We start from the raw sequence: 26741 nt of genomic DNA on the forward strand, positions 1-26741 counted from the left end.
CCACAACTTTTCACAAATATTTTTGAGACTTCATCTCTTTATCCCTTTGGATTATTTGGATGCCCTCCAGTTTTGTCTTACTCTATTTCCTCTGCTCCCTACCCACCAACTTCTTCTGCAAATCTATGAATTCCTCCAAGACCGCTGACACCTCTTCTTGTGCTGAGCTGGTGCTGTTTGGGTCATGTAGGGATCCACATTCAGAGTCAGAATTTGTTCTTGCTATGTTGGCTACAGATCAAATGATTTTTAATTTATTTAAAGTTTTTATATGCTGTCCCATTGCTGAAAGTCTCTGGATAGCTTACAAAGAACAAAAAAAACCTGAAGAACAAAGGAACCATAACAACAACAACACACAACACACTGCATCTTATAAATAATGATAAGAACAAGGATAAGACCAATTAATTGTTAAAATACTGGGAAAATAAAAAGTTCTTTGCCTGACACCAAAAAGCGCAAAGCGAACCTTCCTGGGGAGAATGTTCCACAACGATGTTCTATAATATACTATATACATAATAGAAATAATAAAAAAGGAAAAAATAAGTACTCCTAAGTCAGTAAAGGCATTGGGCAGTAGTTAATGGGATGCTTTGCCTCTGCAGGTTCAGCTGCATTGTGGCCTCCGCTGCTTGTGCTTTGGCCCAGCCCCCCCCCCCCCCCCCCAAAAAAAAACCCTCGAAAGAAGCAGAAATGTTTGTTTCCAGACTGGGGAGGGTAAGCAAAGCTCCCTTCAGTGAACTGTACTGACTTGCAGAAATGAGTCTTTGCACTTATTCGGGGTTCTTTTGAGAAGCACCAAAGCCCCACTGCCTAAACAGGGGTCTGCAGCTCCAGCACAAAAGGACAGAAACAGGAAAAAAAACTAGGGTTTTCTTAAAGGAGGTAGCAGCTGGCTTTTTATTATTATTAATGCTACCTGATATTGAAAGCATGCCTTTCTTCCTCTTGCAAGGAAACTAAGCTGACTTACAAGGCTATTCTCACAGCAACAACCCTGTGAGGTAGGACAGGCTGGGAGTGAGTGACCCTGTGAGCTGCCTGACAAAGTGGGGACCTGAAGCCAGATCTCCTGAGCCTGCGTCCAGCACTCTTAACCTCCTCACCACACGCCACACGCCACACAGTTTGTGATTAAATGCAGTATAAAAGACCCATGAGTGCTGTTGCAGCCGTTAGAAACTGTTTAACGGTTTGAGTGACACTCAAAGAGCTTTATAATGGGGAAACATAGAAACAGAGCGAGTCAGAAGGGGCTTCCCGGGCCATCTAGTCTGACCCCCGGCTCCAGGCGGTTCCACTCAGGACACGCTCACCATGTGCATGTCCAGCCCAGGGAAGTGCGAGGGCTGCTCTGAATGACCTGCCTCGCAAGCTGAGGCCAGAGGAAAAGTCAGCAAGGCAATGCCTGGAAGTGACTTTTGCCTTATTCTCTCAGTGAGGTAAAAACCTGGCTTCGAAGTACATTCCTTCAGATGAATTCAGCTGAATGCTTCACCATTGAAATGTTCCCCTCAAGTAGAACACTAAACATGAAGAAGAGATTTTGGCCTCATTTTCTCTCCGATCTGCCAGCTTTCTATGAGCAGAATTTTATGTGAGGAGCAATCCTGTGAGGCCCACTTCTGAAACTCTAGACAGGAGTTTGCCAAGAATCAACATCTCCATCAGCTCCTTCAATTCTCTGGCCAGCCAACAACCAACCAACCAACCAACCAGCCAGACAACCAGCCTGTTTGTTTCTGCCCTTTCTTGGATGTAAGCCCTCCCAATCCCTGTTCACGTCAGCTGTTTTGACCAACTTCTAGTATCCCCAGCTGGTACAGCCCATAATATTTGGGAGTTATTGTCCAAAACAATCAGAGGGTTCCGATTTATCAGATTAGATCTGAGCCATGACACTTGTTTCTTTTTGTACAAAATGAGTTTAGCTTCTGCACTTTATCTTTACCTTGATCTTCTGCCTGAAGAATAAAACAGAGGTTCACTTTGCCAAGATTCATTCCTTTTTAAAGCTGCTGATAACCCATCCCCATTAAATTACACTGACACGGAGGAGATCCTTTGTAATTGGGCTTAAGTGATGTGGTCCATTAAGGCTGCAGTCCTACACCCACTTATCTGGACATAAGTCCCATTGTATTCAATGGGCCTCACTTCTGAGCTGTGTCTAGGATTGCAACGGAAGACCTTCTCGAGGTGACCTGGATCAGGTCACCTCCTTTCACCCCTTCGCCACACTCTTTGGCAGGCTGGGAAGCTGCAATTATGTATAAGAGGGGAAAAAACCCCAATAGATTTGTTTCAGTGCTGACAGAGTTAAGTATCCATGCTAGTCTTTGTGTTACAGAACTGGAAAAAAAAACATCCGATAAAGTACTGCGTCAGTGTGTGAGAAATGGGAACTTTAAGAAACTGACTCTCAGCTGAGAAATCTAACCCAGTGAGCCGTCTTCACTCATTCTCGTTTGCTGAAATCCATCTCTGTTCCATTCCACAAGGACCGCTTGCTTAATTCTTCTTGAGGCACCCCCTTCCCACCTGCCTTTTCTGGAAACCCCACAAAGTAGCCTGGGGCAGCACAGGCAGACACCATCAGTCCACATCGCACCTTTGCATTGAAGTGAGTCACTTGCTCCTGCCCTGCAGACAAAAGCCTCGCCAACTTTCTAGACACGAGTTCCATGCACTCCTCTTCAGCAGACACCCTCTCCCTGCCCAGTGCAACTTGCATTCAATAACAAGTGCTTTTAGAAGGAGACACCAGGTGTTTTAACACAAATTGCTTTGGGAAAGGAGCCACCGCAACAAACCTCCCACTGCTAGGCAAGAAACACTTAGTTTAAAACTTTGGCAGACCGGGTGCCTTATCTTTCCTCGGCGGTTGCAAAAAGTTTTGTGCGAGAGGATGGAGGGGTGAGAGGTGGAGGAACCCTGGGGAGTCCACCCCCCCACCCGGGCTCCTCCGAAAGAGGCTGGCCGGCCAGGAGCCAGAGCCGTTGTGCAACTTGGCAGCAGAGGTGTGCTGGCTCCCCCCCTTTACTCACAGTTCTGTGGCGTTCCTGGGGATGTCCCGGGGGATGGAGGTCACCCTGCTCTCCTGGCAGATGAATGCCATCCTGTCCGAGCAGTGGCAGAGGGAATGCTGGCACCCTGCGCCGGCACGCGCCAGAAGCAAGAGACTGAGGCAGAGCAGGACCATGCTGGCCTCCACATTTCCTCTCCCTCAGCCTCTGAAAGAGAAGCTCCTCCCGCCTCACCCTATCTCTCCCTCTGCCGAAGCCCGGCCTCGAGGGCTGTGATGCTGAGTCACGTGATGCTGAGGAAGGACTTGTCTGCATGGCCACACTCCATCAAGGTGGCAGGGAAGGTGGGCTGAGGAAGGTGCACCTGCCTCTTGCAGCACTCGCCTGCCAGGCTTCCTTTGCTGGGAACGCTTCTCAGATGGGTTTTCCATCTTGTCTGAATCATGAAATCATAGAATAGTAGAGTTGGGAAGGGCCACGAAGCCCATGGGGTCCAACCCCTGCTGTTGCAGGACATCACGTTACACCATCCTGCTCAGATGGCTGCCCAGTTTCTTTTTGAATGTCTCTAGTGTGGGAGAGCCCACCACCTCTCTAGGCAGCTGGTTCCACTGTCATATTGCTTTTCCTGATGTCCAGCCTGAATCTGGGTTGTCCTACACTCTGGCACCAGCAAGAAGAGATCTTGGCCTTCCTCTTTGTGACAGCCTTTGAGGTACTTATAGAGGGATATCATGTCCCCCCTCAGTCTTCTCTTCTCATGGCTGAACATGCCCAGTTCTCTCAGTCCCTCCTCAGGGGGCAGTGCTCCCAAACCCTGGATCATTTTTGTTGCCCTCTGCTGGACCCTTTCTAATTTTCCTGCATCTTTCTTAAATCTTGGTGCCCAGAACTGGGCACAGTATTCCAGACAAGGTCTGACTAGTGAGGAGGATAGAGGAACTACTACTTCTCGTGAGATGCTAGCTTTTCAGAGAAACCCGTGGTGGATGTTTAAGGCTGCCAGGGGAATGGGCCCCTCTGCATGTGCTCAGAGTAGGCTTGCTTGTTAACCTGGATGCGGATTTCTGCTTGCTCCCTGTAGCTAAGTACTGACTAGTTGGCTGCATGGAGCTCGTCTGATCTCACATCCTTATTTGGTGCCTTGTTCTGGGGGCTCAGGCAGATTAAGTCCTGCAGGAAAGGGTGTGGGTGTGGAGGCCAGCAGAGAGAGGCAGATGAAGAAAGGACATGAGAATTAGGGAGGGCCAGGACTGGGACTGAACATCTCCCTGCAAACATAGGGCTCCACTTAAGAGAATGATCAAGAGCCGGAGAATGGTGGTCCATCTAGCCCAGAAGTGGGGAATTTGTGACCCTCCTGCTGGTGTTGGACTTCAACACCCATCTTCTCTAGCCAGTATGGCCAATGATTGGAGTTGATGGGAGCTATAGTTCAACAAAATCCAAAGGACCACAAGTTTCCCAGAAGAACCTAACCTAAGAAGAGCCATGCTAGCTCAAACCAAGGGTCCATCCGGCCCAGCATTCAGTTCACCGGCTGGCCAAACCAGCTGCCATGGGAAACCCACCAGCAGGGTGGTGGGATGAGTGAACTGCACCCTGCTGCTCATGTTCCCCAGCTACCAGCATGCATAGGTGCACTGCCTCTGATACTGGAGGTGAGCCATCAGGACTAGTAGCCCTTGTTGAACTCATCCTTCAACCCCCTTTTAAAGCTATCTGGACTGGGGGCCATCACTGCTTCCCGTGGAAGTGAATCCAACCATTTAACTATGCACCACATGAAGAAACTCGTCCTTTAAACAGTCCTGAACCTCCCGTCAATCAGCTTCATAAGTTTATGTCTCACAACCAGAAGATCGAGGTGCAGGAGAAATGTGTCCCAGTTCATTTTGGACGAGTATTTACTCAGCTCACACCTTCCAGAACTGAGCATGAATCTGAAAGAAATTTGTGTTTGAAATCTACACATTTCCAAGTTCTGGGGAACAAACCAAGTGGTTGGAAAGTGCATACACTGGAAAAATGAACATGAGGAAATGCCTTCTTGTGAAACACGTGCACAAATGAGCTTTAAGTCATGGGAGAAAAATATATACATTGAAGAATGTGCACAATTGAGGCATTTACTTTGGGAATCATGCACAGAAACACATATGGATTTTTGTGCAAACATGGAGAAAACTTATTTTCCACAATCTGATATGGCAATGAGCTGGGACTCTCCAAAGTATCATTAGAAGAACCCCAACAAGCTTGAGTCTGAGGGCAAATCAGCTTCTGGTGAAAGGAGGATGAAAACTTTCCGGACTGGTGTGTTAAAGTGTGTGATCATATGATTGAACATTCCTCCAGAGATAAATATCAAACACAAATCAAAAGCAAGCCATCAAATACAAACCCACACCTATATCTAGAAGGGTTGTTTTGACCATCCAGAAATGTTATCATTTTTAAGGATGTCAGATTGCCTGAACATGCTCTAAAATGGCGTAGCCCAGACACCGCTGCCTGTGGGAAATCTTGCACTGCGCCTCCAGCATTTCCAGAGCGTCCATGCTAAAAGGTGCCCCATAAATATACTTTGAGAGCGCACTGGCTGCTGTCCATTTCAGAGCTTGCCAAATATTTCGGCAGTGTACACAAACAACCAAGTAGGCACGCCGTGGTCTTCCTCCTGACCCCAAAGCGGCCTAATTGCTGCCAGACGAAGAAATGTTACTCCTGCAGAAAGCATTTTGGTGTTGCTTAGGCACAGAGAAAGGCTGTGCAGTTGAGACCTGATCGCTAACAGCTTTTCAAGGAACCTCAGGTCGAGGCAAGTGAATGAGAACTCCAGAGAGTGGGGATACCAAGCGACTGAAAGCAACAGACATTGAAATTGGGAAATCATTCACCACAGGCTGAAATAGAGTCACTGAGGCATGGGCTTGAAGGTCATCAAGGACCTTTGCGGTCATTCCCTCTGTTTTTAAAAGTTTGCTCACAGCCAGCTTTCCTAGTACAATCAGTAAGGAGGCAATCCTGAGAATGTTTGGGCAAAAAAAAGTCCTGTGTGACTCAGCATTCCTCACCTCCACAATGGAACGGATAACTCTGGCATGGCCATCTGGGGAATACGGGACTTTTTTCTGCTAAACATGTGCAGGATTCATGCTTTTTCCATTCATACATTTTGAAACGAATGTTGCATAGTAAACTTTTCAGAGGAAAAATCAGCAACTGCATGCTAAGCAACCAACTTGGACCTACATTTCCTTCTCCATGCAGAAGCAGAGGAAATCAGTATAATTTGCTGCTTCTGGGGAAAGCAGCTAGAAGCACAAACGACCAAGCCTGACGCTGTCATACCTGGGGCACATCAGAAGGCAGGACTCCCTGGAGAAGACAATCATGTGAGGGAAATCATGTAACAATCATGTAACAACAACAACCGCATTTGTTGACTGTTGGCTTAAATTATTTCCATTGTTACCCATACTTAGCACAAGACCTCTGTCCTTGACTTGCCCATGTTAATTTATTCAGAACATCCTGTAAATTAATTCACATGCCCTAACTTCTGGGGTCTGGCTAGCTTTCCAGGGCTTTGCATAGACTACTATTGCTGGAACATTATGTGACAGAGGAGTGTTTCTTTATCCATGTTGAACAGCCTTTAAAAGTGTGCTAACTGAAAGAAGTGTGGATCAAGAGTTAACTTTGTCCCAGAATTGTATCAGTGGGGGATAATGCTTGCTGCCGATTCTCTAAACCGCTTCCAAAAATGTTTACAACTCTACCAATAATTTTACCATTATTGCGGTGATGTTTACCAGTAACAACTACACTATTTACCAATAGTGCAAGAGGAATATGTGTATCTTGGGCATCTGCAAAGAAGTTCCCAGTGTGTAGACAACAACGGACACCAGATTGTTGTTATTAGCCACAATAAAAGTGCTGTTTTCACATTATGCTGTACACCATAATGTAGCCTTTCATATTTAGGCTATTAGTCTAGAAGATGGATTATGACAGTTCAAGAATTATACATTTATCAAGGGGCTGGGCACACTGTGATTTTCTTCCTTACTCAAACTTGATTTGTCCTTGCATGCATTCAGCACGCATGCTAAGAAACATGTACATGCCAACAAACACATGCATGCATTTACTAAAAGTGCATATAAAGGCATATTCTTTACTGTGCTGGCACCAAAATTTTCACCGAATTTTGCTCTCAAGTGAATTTCAGCCAAGGGGCAGAGCAAGAAGTACTTTCGGATGCTAAACTAAAGTAGTCATCATAGCTGCAGTAGAGGAGGCTAGTAAAATCAATCAATCAATCAATCAATCAATCAAGCGAAAGACAAGGCACAGATTTTTTGGAGTCTCCTGTTCCTGTTTTATAGCTTTGCTTCCCAGAGTAATAGTATTACATCGTGTTAAGTACAAGGAAGGCTTAGAGCAGTGGTGGCGAACCTCTGGCACGTGTGCTGCAGTGGCATGCAGAGCCCTCTCTGTCGGCACGTGAGCCAAATCATCCCAGCATCACCCCAGCAGCCGAGCATCGGATAACAGCGCACATAGGGCCCATGCGCATGCTCGGAAAGGAGTAGCGGCGCCAGGCGATGCTGTCACGGGCTGTGACTCATTAGCTGCAACTCATCTGAGCTTTTGCATGGCTGGTCAGTGCGCTGCCGAGGATATATATTTTTTGCTTGGACTGGCTGTGAATTGTTTTTCCTAAACTAAAACCTCAGTTTTCAGGTTTCATTGCAGTGCTGGCACTTTGCAATAAATAAGTGGGTTTTGGGTTGCAGTTTGGACACTTGGTCTTTAAAAGGTTCACCATCACTGGATTAGGGTTAGAAACATGAGGTGTCCTGGTATGATTTTGATGGTAGGAATGTGTTTAGAATGGGCAGAAATGATGAGCTGTGCAGAAAAAGCTACTCAAGGAAGGCTTTTTCAAAATCGCCCTCTTTTCCATGGAACTTTACCCCTAAATTAGGGTTAGGGGTGTGCACCAGGGTAGGATCAGGGCAGTGGTGGTGAACCTATGGCACGTGTGCCACAGCGGGCATGCAGAGCCCTCTCCGTCAGCATGTGAGCCATGTCACCTCAGCATCGCCCCACCAGCCAAGCATCGGATAACAGCGCACATAGGGGCCATGTGCATGCTGGGAAAGGAGTAGCGGTGCCAGGTGATGATGTCACGAGTCATGACTTGTTCAAGCTTTTGCGTGGCCAGTCAGTGTGCTGCCAAGGATATATATATATATATTTGCTTGAACTGGCTGTGATTTGTTTTTTCTAAACTAAAACCTCAGTTTTCAGGTTTTTTTGTAGTGTTGGCACTTTGTGGTAAATAAGTGGGTTTTGGGTTGCAGTTTGGGCACTTGGTCTCTAAAGGTTCACCATCACTGGCTTAGAGTGATGTCTTAAAGTAAGGATGTCCATCTGATTCAGATGAATCAAACTGGGTCTCTTTGGACCATCCGTAGTCCTTCTAGAGGTGAAGTGGGCATCCCTCAGATGCATCCAGAACTAACCCCAACCCCAACCCTGGACAACATTTTGGTAACGACAGAATTTGGAGGCACAGAAATTCTGTTTCCTTTATTTTAACAATCTCTCTTGGCTTTGTTTCTGTAAATAGGGCAAGAAGGGAAGCTTGACTGAGAGATTAAAAGGTCCACCTTTTAATCCTAGAGTACAGTTTACCAGGGGTACCAATTTCTGTGCTTTGGCGAAGGAATTGGTAGCCAGGCAGGTCTCTGATTTTCTAGTGCTCTAATGAGAGGGAGGATCAATTTGTATCAGCATGGATGGAGACTTCTGTGAATCTTTACATGAACCACTTTGATACTACAAATACAGATGAATAAATCTGTCACTTATGGTTTCTCTCAGCATTTTTATTCTGTCAGTCTTCAGTTCCTCCTGAACTTTGAGATATTTTTTAAGTTTGCATGGGAATAATTTTTGCACTCATTTCTCAGAATACATAAATGTTTGTTCAATCTACTCATTTTGCAAGCAATTTTCCTAATATAATGCATTCTTGAATGTTATTTCTTACAGTATATTTGTAAAAAATGAAAAGTACATTTTGAACAATTTTATTTTAACTGGTGGATTCTGTAACAAAATTGGAACAGTGCAAAGTCTGAAGGATAAGTGAGTTTCGGTTACCAAAAGTGTAAACTGGAACAAATTTCTTCCCCATCTCCATTACAAGGCCAAGATTGTTCCTCACATTGGATTACTGCACATCTTGTGCTTGACTCTCTCTTTTTAACCTGCCTTCACATCTTAACTTTTGTGTTACCTTGCAGTGTGCATACCTCTTCCTCATTTCTTGACCACTGACCCGTACTGCTTGGGAGAAAACCAGCTTGGCATGAAAGAAGGAAAAATTCAGCTCTGTCAGAGACTTGAAAGTCAAAGAACAGCCTTCTGGGAACGGCAATTTATCCTGACACTTAACAAAATCAATAGAGGGGTAAAAGTGACAAACGGACCTTGGTTAAACTCTCCCCTGAAAAGTTGCAAATGAGGAACTAATCCCTGTAGTGGACTGATGAAAAAGAAGGAAAATATGAAAGCATTGTGCAATTTCTGAAGGTTATTACTCTTGATAGGAGTCAATAAGAACAGCCTGGTTACTTGACAGATATGGAAAGATGCTGCTGTTGAGGATAGAGTAGGAAACCTTGGGGCTGGCTTTTATGGGAAATAGAAAGATGGAGAACCAGCGAGTTACTGTCCGTCTCTTCCCCTTACTTGGGGTTTGGGCATGGAGCTGCTGGGTCAGAGGATTAGGCCTAGCAAAACCAAGCTCATCAGCTGCCATGAGATGTGGGAGAATTGGGGTTTTGCCCTCAGAGCAAAGCAATGGTGGCCACTCTCCTATGGCTGGTCCTAGTTTCTTCTCAGATCTCATCCTGTAATGCTTCGGTCTGGGGAAGGACATAGGCATCCATCTTTGGAGCAAGGCACCATGCGGTGAGATACAAGATGGCCCTGCCGGGACCCAGTGGCAGGACTGGCAGTGCCACTTTGGCCGGGCATCAAAGCAGAGTTTGCCACCCCAGCAAAACAGCCGTCTGGGTCCATTTGTATGTTCATTCTCTAGGGTGTCTCTCTCAAATGCCCAGAGTACAGCTTGTTGTAGGACAGGCTGGAGGAAAAAGCTGTGAATGGCGGGCTGGATTCTGCCACTTAGAGGATGGGAGAGAGGGTGTGCTGTCTGCTAATCCACTCCAGAAGGCAAATTGTCATAGGCTGCCTTCCCCAGAAATACAGAGCCATGACATCCAGGTGAAGTCCAGGTGAGACAGATTTTGTAAGCATGTTAGAGTCAACTTATGTGAGGTGTTCAAGGTATTGTGAGCACCTCCAAGCAAAACACAGGTACAGAAGGTGCAAGGCTTCCTTCCCCAGCTGTTCTGCTGAATCCATTATTTTCACTGGTACCAAGTCACACACCTGTGTGGGTTTATTTTGCTTTTACAGCTGTTCAGGGAAGAGGATTTGGAGTAGGAAGTCAAGTGGGAAATGCCACATTTTCACTATAATATGTACTTTGACCCTTTCATGTAACATGTAATGCATACAGATCTTTGGTGCAGCCTCACTTTGAAAGCTTGCATGCATTTCTTCAAAATGAGAAAGGTGCAGAAAAGAGGAGTCTAGCAGATAATGTGTAATCAGAACAGCCAGGGGACTCTTTGAAGCACCTTCCCTGGGAGGAAAAGTGTTTGGGTCTTTTGTGCTTAGAAACTGGATATGCATAATTTCTATTGATGGGACTTGAGAAAAGGCAGATTTTTGGATATTATACTGAAAGCACAGAGATGACACAAGAAAAAATGATCAGCATGACACTAGTCCCTTCTCTGCATTTGTTCATCATAACGTTTGAAAATGGCTGGTGTTTCTCCATTTCTTTCATTGACACGATACATATTATGCTATTATAGGCCCATATAGCTTGCTACAATTCACCATTTCAAAACAATATCAATGAGTACAGCACGCTACACTCATGTATTGCATGATTTAAAAATTTAGTCTAATGTCAACATTTATTTACTACTGACCTTTATTTATTGATTTGTAGCCTCTATTGAGAAAAATGACACTCCAGGCAGCTTCCAATTGTAAGTAAAACAGGATGAAAGAAATAATAGATGCACTACATTAAACACACAGTCAATACAACAATTACACTACAAAAGCAACCCTCAAGCCAATGGACCCACTTTCCCATCAATGGCTTGCGTGAATAAATCATTCTTTCCTGGCCAGCAGAGGCAATGAGCTGAGCCTCCCTCAACAAGAGGCTTCACAGCCTGCGAGCAACCACCAAAAAGGCCCCTAAGTGGCCACCAAAAACCTCTCTGAAGCTGGCAGTCTTGAAACAAGGGCCTCTCTCAAAGATCTCACGATTCAGCCAGGCTCATAGGGTAGAAGGCTGCCTGTCGGATATGCCCTAATTATTCTGCCCAGCTTTGGAATGATGATGAATGTCTCCTGGATCAAGGAGACGAAACATCAATCAACAGTGATGTGGGATCTGTTCAGAAAGCTGGGAGATCCAGCTATGTATCCATGAAGTGCAATATTGCCTATTTTGATTGGGACTGACTTTCTAGGGTCCTAAATAAGCATCAGCAACAGCATTCTCAGCTCTGCTAGACCACTTAAGAACTACCCTGGAAGTAGTGCGGGGGGCAGCTGCTGCTACCTCTGGTAGCTATTTCCTGCATTTAACATTTTTTGTGTGGGGAGCAGGTCATTGGTTGGGTATTTGTGAATGTCTTGATGTACTGGAAAGGTTGGTGTATTCAGCTCTGGCTTATATATTGCTGAAAACTGACATCAAATGATATTGAGTTTGAATGGCTGAGGTTGACTATTTTGCAATCAGTTTTAATGTTCTTTCATTTCTATCCTGCCATTTTGCCCACACCCCCATCCCATAGGCACTCAAGACATGTTATTAGTATTAGAGAGATGTTTGGATTACTGCCTCTGTGTCATTCTTGCATACCCCTTGATACAGCAACAGCTGTAAGAGGTTTACATGCCCAAGTATAGAATCAATAGTAAAATTTGCAATTATCAAGTACAGTTTCCACAAAGAGAAATAAGAAACGATTAAAACAACAACAACAACAGCAGCAGAGCAGCTCCACAGTACAAGTACACAGTACAAGCCAGGAAAAAGTTACACAAACAGGGGGTATTTAAATCTCAACACATTGTCTGCCTCTCAAGCCCCAGTGGGGAGTGTCCAGAGAGTGGGTGCCACCACTGAGAAGACCCGCTTTTAAGAAAACATATGGTGTATGGATTGGGTCCACACCTGTGCAGAAGTGTCCCAAGAGGACACGGGAGCTGATTCTGAGTCAGTCAGGGTGGAGAAAGCAGAAAGTACTGATGAGCTGCTAAGGATGTGGGAGCAGGAGACCAGTGAGAATAGCAAAGGGAGAGAGAAATTGAGGAAGAGACCTAGTTGGCTCAGAGGGCAGCCAAGTTGGGCCCTCTGAACCTGCGGGAATGCAGTTTCCTAATGGAGAGGAGGGAAGGGTAATAGGCGACCCAAGACTTGTGTGCCAGATGAAAAAGACGGAGCAGCACGAGATCATCGGACACTTAAAGAGCTGTGCAGCCATGAAGGCGCCTCAGCAGAAAGCCCTACCCTGAGAGGGGGACTTCGCAGCCCATCAGCTTGGGCAGGGTGGGCTGGAGCAGAAGGGCCAGTTCCATGACAACCCCCTCGCATGAGGTTCCAACCCGGGAAACCTGCTGAAGCTTACCAGGTTCTGTGCTATGCAAATCCTGCTTGAACGTTCATCTTATTTGGCTACAAGGAGGTACTGCCTGTAGCCCAAGGCAGTGCTTGCTTGCAGTTCACATAAAAAGGCAATTGGCTAGAAATATGACTTGCCATGTCGTGAGCTAGGCCTTCCCTCCCAAGCAAAGCAGTCCCTTCAGCAGTTCTTGTAAGTGTCTGTATTCTACACAGAAGGCTCTAAGCATTCACAAACCTCTGGGCATACACAAAGAGATGTTGAACCCTCTCTGCCCCCCTTTACCCAAAGATTTGCTTATGAACCCTCTGGGGCCTGTCTCTCAAAGGTGGGCACTGTGGAACCGGGCGCACTGGCGTTCTGCACTCTGAGCCCCCAATTGGGCCAGCCTGTGGCTCTGACGATGGGCCCTCGGGTCCACGTCTTCAGGAGGCTGGTGTTCTCCAACCAAGAGACCACCCATTTCCAGATATCCCACCCCGCCATCCTTCTTCCACTCCATTCCCACAGACTCTGAGACTGGGCCCCATGGGTATCCTTGAGCTACTTGCATCCAGAGCAGGCTCAGCCCGGCACTGAGAGCCTGGGGCTGCAGGTACAGGCCTGTCTGTTACAACAATTCCATGTTCAGAGCATGAGCTCTGAGCCTCGTCTGGTTCAGCCACCTCCGCACCATCCTCAGAGTCTGAGCTACCAGTCCCACCAAAACAGGCCGCTTCTCGCGCATGCCTGGGAATCTCGCCAGAGAGCGTGCCCCCAACGTGACACCTTGGCTGCCCAATGACCAAGCGGTTAGCACACGAGCTGCTGTTGCAGTGATGCATTTTTTCAGCTGAGGCACGGATATTCTTCTCGGTGTTGCATTGCTATTTTTGTGTTAGGAACTGCGCTGGACACACCATATGGGAAAGCTCCATGCAAATTGAAGTGAAGATTGCCTCTCTGTTATCTGACACTTCCCTAAGAGGTGTCGGGGTCTGGGGCCAGGATGTGGGCAGCCAGAGACAAGGCAGAGGCATCGAGGCCAGGGCAACAGAGGTGACGGAGGGTCCAAAATACGAATGCAAGGCTTAATGGCAAGTCCACGGCATAGTCAAGGTCAGGAGCCAGGAAGGCGAACAGAGGTGCAGATACCTTGAGGCTGGACCCTGGCAAGGAAGAGTACATGCCACAGCAAGATACAGGAGACATGTCAAGGTGCAGGAGAGGTGGCCACGATCTAGCGGGATGCAGGCAAGCAACGCAGGAGAAGAACAGCAAGGCGAGGTCCCGGTCAGACGAGTGGTGGGCACAGCAGCAGGCAGGAAGACCTGCGCTGCTGGGACAACGAGGTAAAGCAGAAGCACAGAAAGAGGCAGGAATGGCCTGCCAAGACGCAGGCACAGCAGGACTGTGTTGCTGAGCCAGTTCTGTAGTCTTAGACAGCTCCCTCTGCAGGGCTCCTAGTGGCTGAGCTCTCCAGCACGGCCTGGGGTTGATCCTGCAAATACGATGGTTGTTCTGGTTCACCAGAGCAGCCTAGATCCTGACAACAGGAAACACCAGGGACTAAGGAACCTGTAACTTCCAGCATGTCAACCATATGCTCAAATGCTCAGCGACGGCTCCCCCCGCCCGTGTGTGTGATTTCCAAATGGGCAGCTGCATCGTGTCAGCCCTGCTGGCTTGTCCCGCTTGTTCTTAGCAAAACAGCCAAGAGTAGTGGAGTGAGGACTCTGAAGCTCCACCAGTTCTTATCACAGCCAAGTAAGCATCAAGCCAAGTTCTTTTCCAAGTCCCCTGGATAATTCCAGGGCAGCCAACCCAGAGACACTGACCTGAATGTAAATCTTAATGACTTCAGTGAAACTTCAGAGATAAGTACGAAACATGGAAGAGAAGCCTAAACAAACAAACAAATAAAATTATAAATAGGTAGATAAATAAATAACTCCAACCCATCAGGGCGAAAAACTGTGTTTACCCCTGATAGTTTATTATTTACTAAAAATTCATTCTGTATGTTTGTGCTCCATAAATTCACTTGCCATTCAGGCTGTTATGTCTAAAAATAAAATACATCCCCTTTCTACTTGACCTCACACTGCTTAAGACAAACCAGATCTGCATGTGAAAAAGAAATGCTCCAAATGAACCAGGACATAAAATATTCAGAGAATCCTTCTGGGAAATGCAGCCTATCTGGATGCTTCATTAAAAACAGAGAGCATAAGGGGAAGTAGGAAATAAATGTAACATTTCCAGAAGTCTCCAAATGGGATGCAAAGTTACGGTGCTAGTAACAAAGACACTGAGGTGAATCAGGTCATTGATATAAACAAGGGACTGGGAGAAAACAAACAAGAACTGCAGGGACACGGAGGTCCGTTCTACTCATGGAGCTTATGGATGATAAGGACTAGGAGCACGTCAGGCCTACATGCCTCTTTTCATCCACTGCAGTAGGTGCAAAGCAGAGCAGAGCAAACTGCAACCTGGAATGAAAAGTCAGCGTTTTGCTCCTGGAAATGGCTGAAGCGAAGGAGCACAACAATGTGTGAGAAAATGTGTTGAGTTCCACTCACTTTTGTTATTAATGACCTCATTTACAGCATTCCTTCCTCAAAGACACACTCATCGGGTTATTTACTTCCAAAGTTGCATTTGCTTTGTTACATTCCTTCTCATTTCTCATCTGGTGCTCTGTGGAGGAGTGTTTCTTGGGTGGGAAAGCAGTGCGCTGCAGCACCCGCATTTTATTCTGATCACAGATCAGAGATATGAAGGGGATTCATCTCCTCACAAAGCCTCCAGGAGCCTCCAGCTTTGGAGATGGAATCAGGCCCACAAATGGAGGCCAATTTTGCCATCCCCAGTACACACAACCGCCTCAAACGGATCAGATTCTCAAATGGATCAGATTCTTACTGCTAATTCAGTACAGGAAAGCTGGGATGCTCTCGCCATGGTGTCCTCAGTCAATAGGGAATTTCGGTCCTGTTTGCAAATCATTTGCAGCCCCAAATGTGAGTGCGAGCTGAGGATGGATTCCAGATTAAATAAATCTCAACCCAATCAGAGAAGCTCATTTCAGCTCCATCTCAGATGCTTTCAAAGAAGTGATGTTATCATTCAAGTTAAAAATGGTGTTCCTGGGATTCCTCAATGGGTTTTTCAGGGGTTTCTCAGAAGCAAGAATCACTTTGGGTAAATAAGCTTTCCTGAAGGTCAGTTGTCCTCCATAGATGATGTTTCCCAGGTATGTGAAGTAGTAGTTCCTCTATATTCCCCACTAGTCAGACCTCACCTGGAATACTGTGTCCAGTTCTGGGCACCAAGATTTTAAAAAGATGCAGGTAAATTAGAAATTCTAGGGTCCAGGGGAGGGCAACAAAAATGATCCAGGATTTGGAAGCACTGCCCTCTGAGGAGGGACTGAGAGAACTGGGCAAGTTCAGTCTCGAGAAGAGAAGACTGAGGGGGGGAGGGCATGATATTCCTCTAGAAGTACCTCAAAGGCTGGCACAAGGAGGAAGGCCAAGATCTCTTCTTGCTGATGCCAGAGTGCAGGACATGGAATAATCAGTTCAAACTGTGACAACCCAGATGCAGGCTGGACATCGGGAAAAGCTTCCTCACTGTCAGAGCAATACAACAGTGGAACCAGATGCCTGGAGAGATGGAGAGACATTCAAAAAGAAACAGGACAGCCTTCTGAGTGGGATGGTGTAACATAGTGTCCTGCAAGAGCAGGGGGATGGACCCAATGGCCTTCATGGCCCCTTCCAACTCTTCTATTCCATGATTTAGTGACAGATTTTATTTTCCTGGGCTCCAAGACCACCGCAGATGGGGACTGCAGCCAAGAAATTAAAAGACGCTTGCTCCTGGGGAGGAAAGCTATGGCAAATCTAGACAGCATACTAAAAAGCAGAGACATCACCCTGCCAACAAAAGTGCATATAGTCAAGGCTATGGTTTCCCCAGTTACAATGTATGGCTGTGAAAAATGGACCATAAGGAAGGCTGAGTGCAAAAGGATTGAGGTCTTTGAACTGTGGTGCTGGAGGAGACTCCTGCGAGTCACTTGGACCGCAAGGCGATCAAACTGGTCAGTCCTAGAGGAGATCAACCCTGACTGCTCTTTAGAAGGCAAGATCCTGAAGATGAAACTCAAATACTTTGGCCACCTAATGAGAAGGAAGGACTCCCTGGAGAAGAGTCTAATGCTGGGAACAATAGATGGCAAAAGAAGAAGGGGACGGCAGAGGATGAGGTGGCTAGATGGAGTCACTGAAGCACTTGGTGTGAGCTTAGGTGGACTCCGGGGGATGGTGGAGGACAGGAAGGCCTGGAGGAATGTTGTCCATGGGGTCACGATGGGTCGGACATGACTTCGTGACTAACAACAACAAATTCCATGATTCTATGTGTTGCTATAGGCAAGTGCAGACTGTGCTCCAGGATGCAGTTTGCCACTATGACAAGCCCCCAAGGGCCAATCTCTTACTTGAACTCCTCATTCATTCATTCATTCATTCATTCATTCATTCATTCATTTATGTTTATTGTATTTATATCCCACTGTTTTTCCTTTCAAGGAACTCAAGGCAGCTTACATAATTCTCCTTTCAGTCTTGTCCCCACAACAACAACCCTGTGGGGTAGGTTGGGCTGATAGTCTGTGATTGGCTCCATGGCTAAGCAGGGACCAGAACCCAGATCACCTGAGTCCCAGGCCTGCACTTTTAACCACTTTGCCACGATGGCTCTCTTGTTCATCCAAGATTTATTTATTCATTTACATGTATTTATAGGCCACCTATAATTGCCGAGGCCTTCCTAGGTGGCTTTCAATCCATAAAACATATTAACAGAGTAAAACATATTAAAACCAATTAAAACAAGGAATTAAACACCAGTAAAACAGTTAAAAAGGGCCACAGCATGCAGGCTAAATGTTAAACAATTTCCTAAAAAGGCATGTCTTTACCTGGCGCCAAAAGGAAAATAAAGATGGCGCCAGGCGAATTTTCCTAGGGACAGAATTCCAAAGATGGGGAGCAGCAGCGGAAAAGGCCCTTTACCTGGTTGCCACCCCTCTCGTCTCCCTGAGGGGAGGTTCTCATAGAAGGACCTCCTGAGCTGATCTAAGGGGGTGGGCAGGTACATATGGGTGGAGATGGTTCTTTAACTGTACCCCACAGTCCTTTGCAACATGGAATATGATCATGGACTCAGCAAAAGGCCAGTTTGGAAAGCAGGGGCACTTGTGGGCTTTAACCCGATGCGGAGTGATACCTGAGAGAAATGTTAGGGCAACCATCAGCTCCACATTTGTCCTCCCTCTGTAGGATGCACATAGACCTATGGCCGCAGAGGGTTACAGGCTGTCAGGTGAGGGCCTCAGCTAGACCTTGGCACTGTTGTGGCAGGGCCACCAGCAAAGGCAGGAACAAGCAAAGGCCGCACTGTTGTGAGCTGGCCCTTCCCTCCTTTGCTCTCATTCCAAAATCCAAGATGATCCTTTGCAAATGGAGTTCTTCTGTTGAGACTCCACAGATAGCAGAACCATTTGAGATCTAAATAGCCTACTACCAAAGCTGAAGAAAGAGAAGCCTCTGCTCATGTAAAGAGTTGTATCCAAACTGGACACCTTCTCACTATCCCTCTCTTTCTAGTAACGTTTCTGGCTCTACCCTCAGGTGGCTCTGGCTGCGGGGAAGCAAGATGGTGCGGACGTCAAAGCCCCCCAGCTGAGCAGCTGTTTCTCCCGGCGCCTCCCCACTGGGTCAAGGACCAGGTCTGGAACATGCTCCCCCTCCCCTCCAGAAAACCCTTTCTCCCCTTCCAAAACAGGCTAATTCTCATGCTTCAGAAACATCACTGGGCAGAGCTGAAGGAGCTTCAAAGGCTTTGCTGCCCCTGCCCCGCCCCCCCACAACTCCTCATCCTCTTCAGAATCCAGCGACGGCTCCCACTGAACAGCCTGCAGTGTGCAGTTCTCCCCACACACATCCAGAAAGGCCTGTGTCAGGACACGATGAGCAAAGGCTCTGCCGCCATATGGCCGCCAAAAGTCTGGCACTATAAAAACAGCTTTGGACTGAAAGTGGAATTCCCGATCTGATCAGGAATCCATGTTGCAAGCCTTGCTCCCCACAAAGGACACTTTAGAAATGCTGATGTTTTCTTGTCCTTCGGAGGTACATTCTCAGAGATGCTAATGGCTTACCTGTCCTGAAGGTTCTTCTTTTGTATTGTGTTCAACCCTATTGTTTTACCTATTCTGTGTACATGATCCCACGCCTGATACTGATAGCTTATAAAGGCATCCTTTGCAGACTCCATCTTGGTAGGCCTTTGGGAGCTGCGCACCAGCCACATGTATTTCCTGTTTGTCTAAATAAACTGTACATGTTCTTTTGATTGTACACCCCCAGAGGACTCTCAAAGGGTGTTTTGTCTCACTCTTGTCACATGGCAGGTCCAGAGATGAAGAACCAGTGACAGAACCAGTGACAAAGGCGAGGCCAGGAGCTGGCAGGTGACAAGACGCAGCTGATGACAAGCAAGGCTGGAAGCTGGATCCGGAACACCTAGCAGCCACTATAAATCCCCATGATGCTGTGGCCAAGCTGAACAGTGCAGGGAAGCCTTCTAGAGACACTTCGAGAACTCCCAGCTGCACCTTGATCCTTGGAAGCCCTTATAGGCGGGCTCCAAGGCCCGCAGGCCCTTGCAGGGTGAATCCCACTGCTCAGGGGACCTGCATCCAGGCTGCAGATCCTGGCAGAGTCGGCCTCATTGAGGTGTGCAGTTAATTGTGGATTTGATAGACAGATAGCCGATTGGTATGATGATCGTAAAATGAAAACAGTGCTCTGAACCCAACTTTTCTTAGGGAAGAAAAAAGATCAATCAACTTTAGGGTTATAGTATTCATGTCTGGGCTCAGTTTTCAAAAGCCAGCCCTACCCCACAGGTGAGTGGCTTCTAGCCAGCTCTGTGAATGCTTCCCCTTTGCCTGGCATTTCAAAGCTCACATAATTTCACATCTCATATTTGCTAATGCACTGAGCCATCCATTGTCTATGGTCCCATCAAGGCTACCAGCTAATGCACTATTTGACCTTCTACTCCCACAGGTAAATGGTAAAGGAATTGCATGGAACATGCATCTGTGATTCCAAGAATGGAATCTAAATGGCTTTTGCTTTTAGACTGCCTTTTTATAAAGTTATTGTTCTTGAATAATAAGTGGGATGCGGGCGGGGGAAGCTAAAATGGAAAAGCGATGCTCACTTGCAAAGATACAGCCATCTCAATTCTTTTCCCTTCAAGGCACTCTCAAGTGCACATTTTGAAAGCTTAGTCTTTGCATTAAAATAGGGAGTGTTTTATGCAGTTTTATAAGCAAAAATGTTGCTGTAGAATCAGGGTGCAGAATCTTTATTTTGATGAAACTCTTGGGGGAATATTCTAGTGGCAGGTTGAAAGCAAAAGGGCCAGGGTCACCTTGTATTGGCATATTTTAATTTAAAGTAATTATTTCCAGCAACAGAGCCTTTGAAGGGCCACGTCACTCTTGCAGTTTTTTTAAGATGGGGAAAAAGCCAAAGCCAGTCTATGATCCTGGCAAGTGGAAACTCCAGTGATCTTCAGAGGTCCAGGCGGTCTCCAATTTGGCCTTTGGCCTGAGGTTCTTCAGCTCTGATGTTAGGAGTTGACCGGCCAGTTGATCTGGGGGGATAATTTTCACTGTTTTGGTCTTCATATATCAGAAAAACCCTACTAAATTTGGAGTTGAATGGGTGTACATGGATAGATATATCGATCGATTGATAGATCGATCGATTGATCAACCACTGGCAAGGTGTAGCAGATCCAGAGGAAAAGGCAAGGATAGAGTCAAGATGAGAATGGAATGTTGTTGTTAGTTGCAAAGACATGTCTGACCCACTGCGATCCCATGGACAACATTCCTCCAGGCCTTCCTGTCCTCCACCATCCCCCGGAGTCCACCTAAGCTCACATCAATGGTTATAAGCCAGGAAAATTGAACTGCACACCCATGTTCAGAGGCAGAATACCTTAGGGCAAATAGACCAAGGATTCATTTAAATCATTTCTATAGCAGGGGTCTCCAATATGGCACTGTGCATTTTAACCCCCCCCCTCACCGTTTTAAAGTACATGTACATGGATTTGTGTGAAATGCATACTATTTTCCAGCTAGCTTCAGCAAAAGCGGAGCAAATATCCTTATAATAAGAGTGCCTCTTCCCTTACATGCCCTCACGCCCCGTAAGATCTGTGGAAGAGGCTTTGCTCCGGAAGCCCTCTTTAAAGGAGATAAAAAGAACGACTACCTGGAGCAGGGCCTTCTCTGCAATGGCACCCAGATTATGGAATGCGCTCCCATTCTTTTCGGCGCCTGGTCAAAACCTTTTTATTTAATCAGTATTTTAAAAATTAATATTTTAATTGTGTCAAACAGTCGCTTTGATTTGGTCCTTTATGTAAATTTTTATTGAATTATGTTTTTATACATGTGATTTTATTTTTATTGTATTATTGTATTTCAGTTTTATGGATTGTGAGCCATCCCAAGATGCCAAGGCATAAGGGATGGCATACAAAAGTTTTAAATAAAATAAAATTCATTTGACGTTGATGCCTGTATGTGGCTTGTTCACATAGTGAAAGGTCCCCAATCCATTGCATTAGAGGAGGTGAGTGTTTATTCTCCCAGTGTTGTAATATCGATGTTTTAGATGCACCAAAGGGTACAGAGAATCCATTTTTCTTGAATCAGGTAAATAATGTTTAAGTCTGTAGTTCAGTGAATGTTGAAGGCTGTTCCAGTACAACATTTATCAGTGTAGTAGCCTCCTCCCACAAAGAAGCAAGCACTAGAAATTACCAAAACGTGGTTTTAAAAGAAACACGTGAGCTGTATTGCACCACAAGCAATTAGCTGAACTGGACAATCTCCAGTTAAAGAGATGTTGCGGAGTCCAGTAGACACAAAGCATTTATTTATTTATTTATTTATTTATTTAAAACATTTGTATGGCACCCAATTGTGCCACCTCTGGGCAGCTCACAACACAAGATAAAAACACATAAAACATAATTAAAAATCATAACATATTAAACATTAAAAACAACAATAAATAGAGTAAAACATAAAATACAGTCACACATTTTTGCCAAGACATACACAACAACAGAGCAAGCCATGATGTGTTTTTTTTTACCATTTTTGGCCCGTTATGTTGTCTGAACCCAGTCATGGTATTTCACTATGGTAACTGCCTCCCAAGTGAGTATATAGGATTGCTGCCCAAGCCTGCAATGGAAACCCCGGACGGAAGCCCTGTTGAACTCCATGGGCCTTGCATCTCAGTTGACATGCACAGGACTGCAGTGTTAGTCTGTGAACTGCCCGTCTGGGGCTCACCTCACAAGCAAGCCGCCATCTCCCGGGGCCAGCCAGGCTGGCCTCCCACCTGCAACGTGGGGATAAGACTAACCCACTAGGATCACTGAGAAAAGCTCAGGCAGTACTGTGCTACAGACACTGCAAAGACACCACCATCCATCCTGTGATAGTTAAGAAGTTTCTACGTGCCCAGGGATTTTAGAGGACATTGGTTCCGCTGTGTGTTTTCGTCAGTTTGTATTTCACATAACTGCTTGTTTTATGGCCATTTGCTGTTTTCACAATTATATTGTACCGACGTGTTTGCAAATATGTTTATTCACAGTTTTGTACACCACCCTGAAGTTCTTTCAGTGAAAGAGAGATAAGAAACAGCCCTCAGATTTCTCTACCTCATTCATGGGGGAAGAAAGAAATGGATATGGTGAGAAGGCCATTTGTTGAAGATTCTTCATGGCCAGGCAGGTTTTTGAGGAGGGCTTCTTTCTTTTTCTGGAAGGTTTGTGCTGCCACGGCCGTAACTGTGCAAAATGCAGGGCTGTGTTGTCTGCAGCCTGAAAGTCATTCTGTGGTGCCCTCCAACAATGCTGCAGACATCGGGGTTTATTCATTATTTATTTATCTAAACCATTTCTGTCCCGTCCTTCACGACAGCGTCTCAGGACGGATTACAGAGCTTAAAATCAGCAACCATAATAAAGAACAATTAATAATACAGTGGACAATAATAAATAAATAAATAGCAATAATAAATGCAATCAGTAATAAAAATACAGGGTGTCCCAGAAAAATTGACTTCATTTCGTAGTCTAATAACAGAGCTGAATCTCGCTCAAATGAACTCAAATTTAAACAACATGTGTAAAAACTAACTAATGTTAGTTATACAATGTTACGCAAGACATGCTACAGTGTGTTTGGCAGGAGGTGGACTACCGACTTGATGTGTGTCGTGTCACAGGTGGTGTGCATATTGAACATTTGTGAAGCTTTGTGAAATCAGTTATAAAATCTACATCCCTTTGAATCTCTTGTTCGAATTTTGATAATAAATCTTTATTGCTCAACATGAAGCCTATTTAATTTCATTTCCCGAGGATATGTAGTTACTCAGATATTCACAGTTCAAATAATGTCAAATATTTTAAATACCCTGTACAATTGGAATTAAAACAATAAATAAAAATCAATAAATCACATTCAAAAGAAAAAGAAAATGTGACTGTTCACTTCTAAAATTCCTAATTCTTAAAATAATGTTAGAATAAAAAGGTTTTCACCTGGTGCCAAAAGGAATATAAGCTCAGTGTCAGGTGAACCTCTCTGGGGAGTCCATGCCACAGTCTAGGTGCCTCCGCAGAGAAGGCCCTATTCCAGGTGGACATCCTCTTTACCTCCTTCAGGGAGGGTTCCCGGAGCAGGGCCTCTTCTGCAGATCTTAAGGGCTGTGAGGGCATATAAGGAAAAAGACGTTCCTTCAGGAACATCGTCCTTCCTTCTGAAAGGGTCAGGATGCATCCTATCAGAATCCCTCCTCACAAGTATTTGCAGGTGTCCCCTTGTGCTTGGCCTGGACTTCCAAAGCAAGCCAAGCCAAGAGGAAGTCTGCAAACACTTGTGGGCCCCTGGTCGTGTGACTCACAACCTTCTTTACTGTCAGCTGCAGCAGCTCAAAAGGTGGCTGCGGATGGCGTTGCTTGTGCAGCGTTTCTGAGCCGGGCTTTCCTGGCAAACCCCTTGTGACCAGCCTTTTCGGAGCAGTTGTAGTGACTCAAACAGCGGCTGCTCCAGGCATGCAAGAAGGGCTCTGCTTGTGCAGCACGTGGGGCTTGATTCCTGGTGAGCACCCCATGAAAGTCGGGGGTGCTTGCCAGGGGTTTGGACTCTGGGCCACTGCAAAGTGGACAGGAGTCCATAGAGCTGAGCTCAGGGAATCTGATGGATTCCCAGCCCTGGACAGATTCCTCATATATCCTTACCAGGAATATAATTGTCCTAGTTTTGCCAGAGAGGCAAAATGGTGGCTAGCACACAAATAGATAATATTTGGAGATTATTATTGTGCAAATTTGCCATGCTGTGTGGTCCGCCCACTCTCTGGTTTGGAAAACTTGGCTCCAGAGTGAAACTCTACCAGGTGTGATCAGGACCAAGGTGAAGGAATGGGGAGGATTGGGGGATGGGGGTGGGCGAGACCAGGGATGAGGGGGTGGACCTGCCAAATGCAACAGAATGGGGCTATGTGGTCTTGAAGTGAGTTCGTCACACACATTAGTGAGGGGAATTAGGTGGACTTGCAAAGCAAAGCAAAGCAAAGCAAAGCAAAGCAGCTTCTGTCACCCTTTAAGCACCCCCTCCAAAAAAAAGCCCCTTGTGAATCATCTGAACCCCAGATAAATAGGATTTTTCTGTCTGCAAAAGAGATAAAAAGGGGGTCGCTTTTTTGTAATTTACTGGCAGAAAGCAGCAATGAACAGAAATGATTCCTGATGAAAATGAAAGAAGGAAATGCAAAAGCAAGACTGCGGCAGAACGTTAAGATAACAAACATCTTGACTAAAGAAGAATGACAGGACTTTACTGTCAACAATGGAAAATTGAAATTGTGAAAGAGTTTGCACACCTTGGCTCAGTCATCAATTCAAATGGAGACTCTAGCCAAGAAATTGAACGAAGGCTGAGACTTGGAAGGGCAGTAATGAAGGAACCAGGAAATATCATCAAGTGTAAGGATGTTTCACTGGAGACCAAGGCCAAAATCATTCACACCACTGCATTCTTGATCACTGCGTAGGCATGTGAAAATTGGATAATGAAGAAAGCTGACTGGAATTAAATTGATGCATTCAGAACATGTTGCTGGAGGGGAGCTTTGCAAATTCCCTGGATTGGCAGAAAGACAAACAAGTGAGTCCAAGGTCAAATCAAGCCAGAGCTCTCTCTAGAAGCAAAAATGACAAAACTGAGGCTGTCATTCTTTGTGCATGTCATGAGGAAGCAAGACTCACTGGAGAAGGCAATGATGCTACGGAAAGTCAAAGGCAGAAGAAGGAAAGGCAAACCGAATACGAGCTGGATTGACTCCACAAAGGAAGCCACGGTCTTGAACTTAGAATGGCTGAGCAGGGCTGTCCTAGATGGCACATTTTGGAGGGCTTTCATTCATGAGGTTACGTTCAGAGGTGACTAGACTGCATGTAACAAATTTTGTAACTTACTTTGAGCAACGCAACCTACCAGTTATGATAATGTCCTGACCAGGAAATAAAACCAATTCATGCATCAAAGCCTTGGTGAGTTATGATCCATGCTAATTTATGTGCCCATGTGGAATATTTGAATGCACCAGTAAGTGGCTCCAAAACCAGAAGAAGAAAAGGGATCTCACCTGCTTCTGCATAGCCTGAAGTGCCTGATTCTGCATAATTTTGGAAGCTAAGCAGGGTTGGGCCTGGTTAGAATCCGGATGGGAGACTTGAGTCCTTTTGAGGGGGCTGGACCAGATGGCCTTTCCAAGTGTATGATTCTATTCTATGATTGCCTATTCACCGATGAAAGGGGAATAATGCTACGAAGCCTGCGGAACACTCTTCCCACACAGCTTGGGGGCCACATTCTCTTTTGTGGGTCTCCTATCTGAGGTTCTGCTCCCCCACAAATGTACAGGGTTTCAAACAAAAAGCAGGAAGGGGCAGCCTGCTTTCTTATTTGCGAAAGCACAGATGCACTTTTGAGGGGTCAGAGAGCTCAGGAGGGGTAGCTCTTGTCAACAACAAGGCCTCCTTCATGAAAATGTCCCTCCTTCCCCAGTGCAACAATTAGGAATTTTCAGACTCTCTGGTTATGGCACTGGGGCCTCTAACAAATCCTCACAGCTGTCCAGGGGGGCAGAGGGAAGCCCGGGCTGGACCACTTCAGGTCCACAGGCCAACTCTTCCCCTCCTTGACATAAAAGAAATGGTATAGTCATCCACAGACCTTGGAAAGCCTCTGATGGGCAGGGAAGGGTTGAGGATCCTTGAATGAATCAATGGATCTGTGGACTGAAACATATAAGCAGGTCTTGAGAGAGGTATTTATGAACCAGCCTGTTCGCAAGCTCAATATTTTTCGGGTTGAAAGCCCTGCCAGAAACTAGGAGTGACTAGAGCTAGGATGATCAGAATGGACAGACTCCTGTTTAAAGGGAAATTAGGCTTGCCGTGGAATTTTGCTTAGAATCAAGACATTTTAGATGATATAGTAGTAATACTGCTGGGACAAAAGGCCTGTAGGAATTTTGCAGGAAGTTGAAAAGGACTTCATTTATCAGGGTGGTTTTCAGAACTTTAATCGCATTAGCCTCACGAAAGCCGAATCCTAGCCATGTTGACTCAGGAGTAAATGTCACTGATAGGAATAAGATTTACTTCTGAGTAAATGTGGGTAAGATTAAAGCCTGAGGCTCTTAGATAACATACATTTTCTGAGCAT

At 45.8% G+C, this 26741-nt stretch overlaps 1 protein-coding gene across 2 annotated transcripts in view; it reads right to left on the bottom strand.

Moving 5' to 3' along the window:
* Window positions 1-3208, bottom strand: part of FSHR (follicle stimulating hormone receptor) — a 102612-nt gene extending 99404 nt beyond the window's left edge. For both annotated transcript variants that reach the window (XM_044428875.1, XM_044428873.1), the window contains exon 1: window positions 3054-3208. In XM_044428875.1, coding sequence (XP_044284810.1) covers window positions 3054-3208 — 155 coding nt within the window. The remainder of the gene's footprint in view (window positions 1-3053) is intronic.
* Between the last annotated feature and the right edge of the window lie 23533 nt (window positions 3209-26741).

This window comes from Varanus komodoensis, unplaced genomic scaffold (genome assembly GCF_004798865.1).
Source record: "Varanus komodoensis strain SLA01 unplaced genomic scaffold, ASM479886v1 scaffold2, whole genome shotgun sequence".
Taxonomy (NCBI): domain Eukaryota; kingdom Metazoa; phylum Chordata; class Lepidosauria; order Squamata; family Varanidae; genus Varanus; species Varanus komodoensis.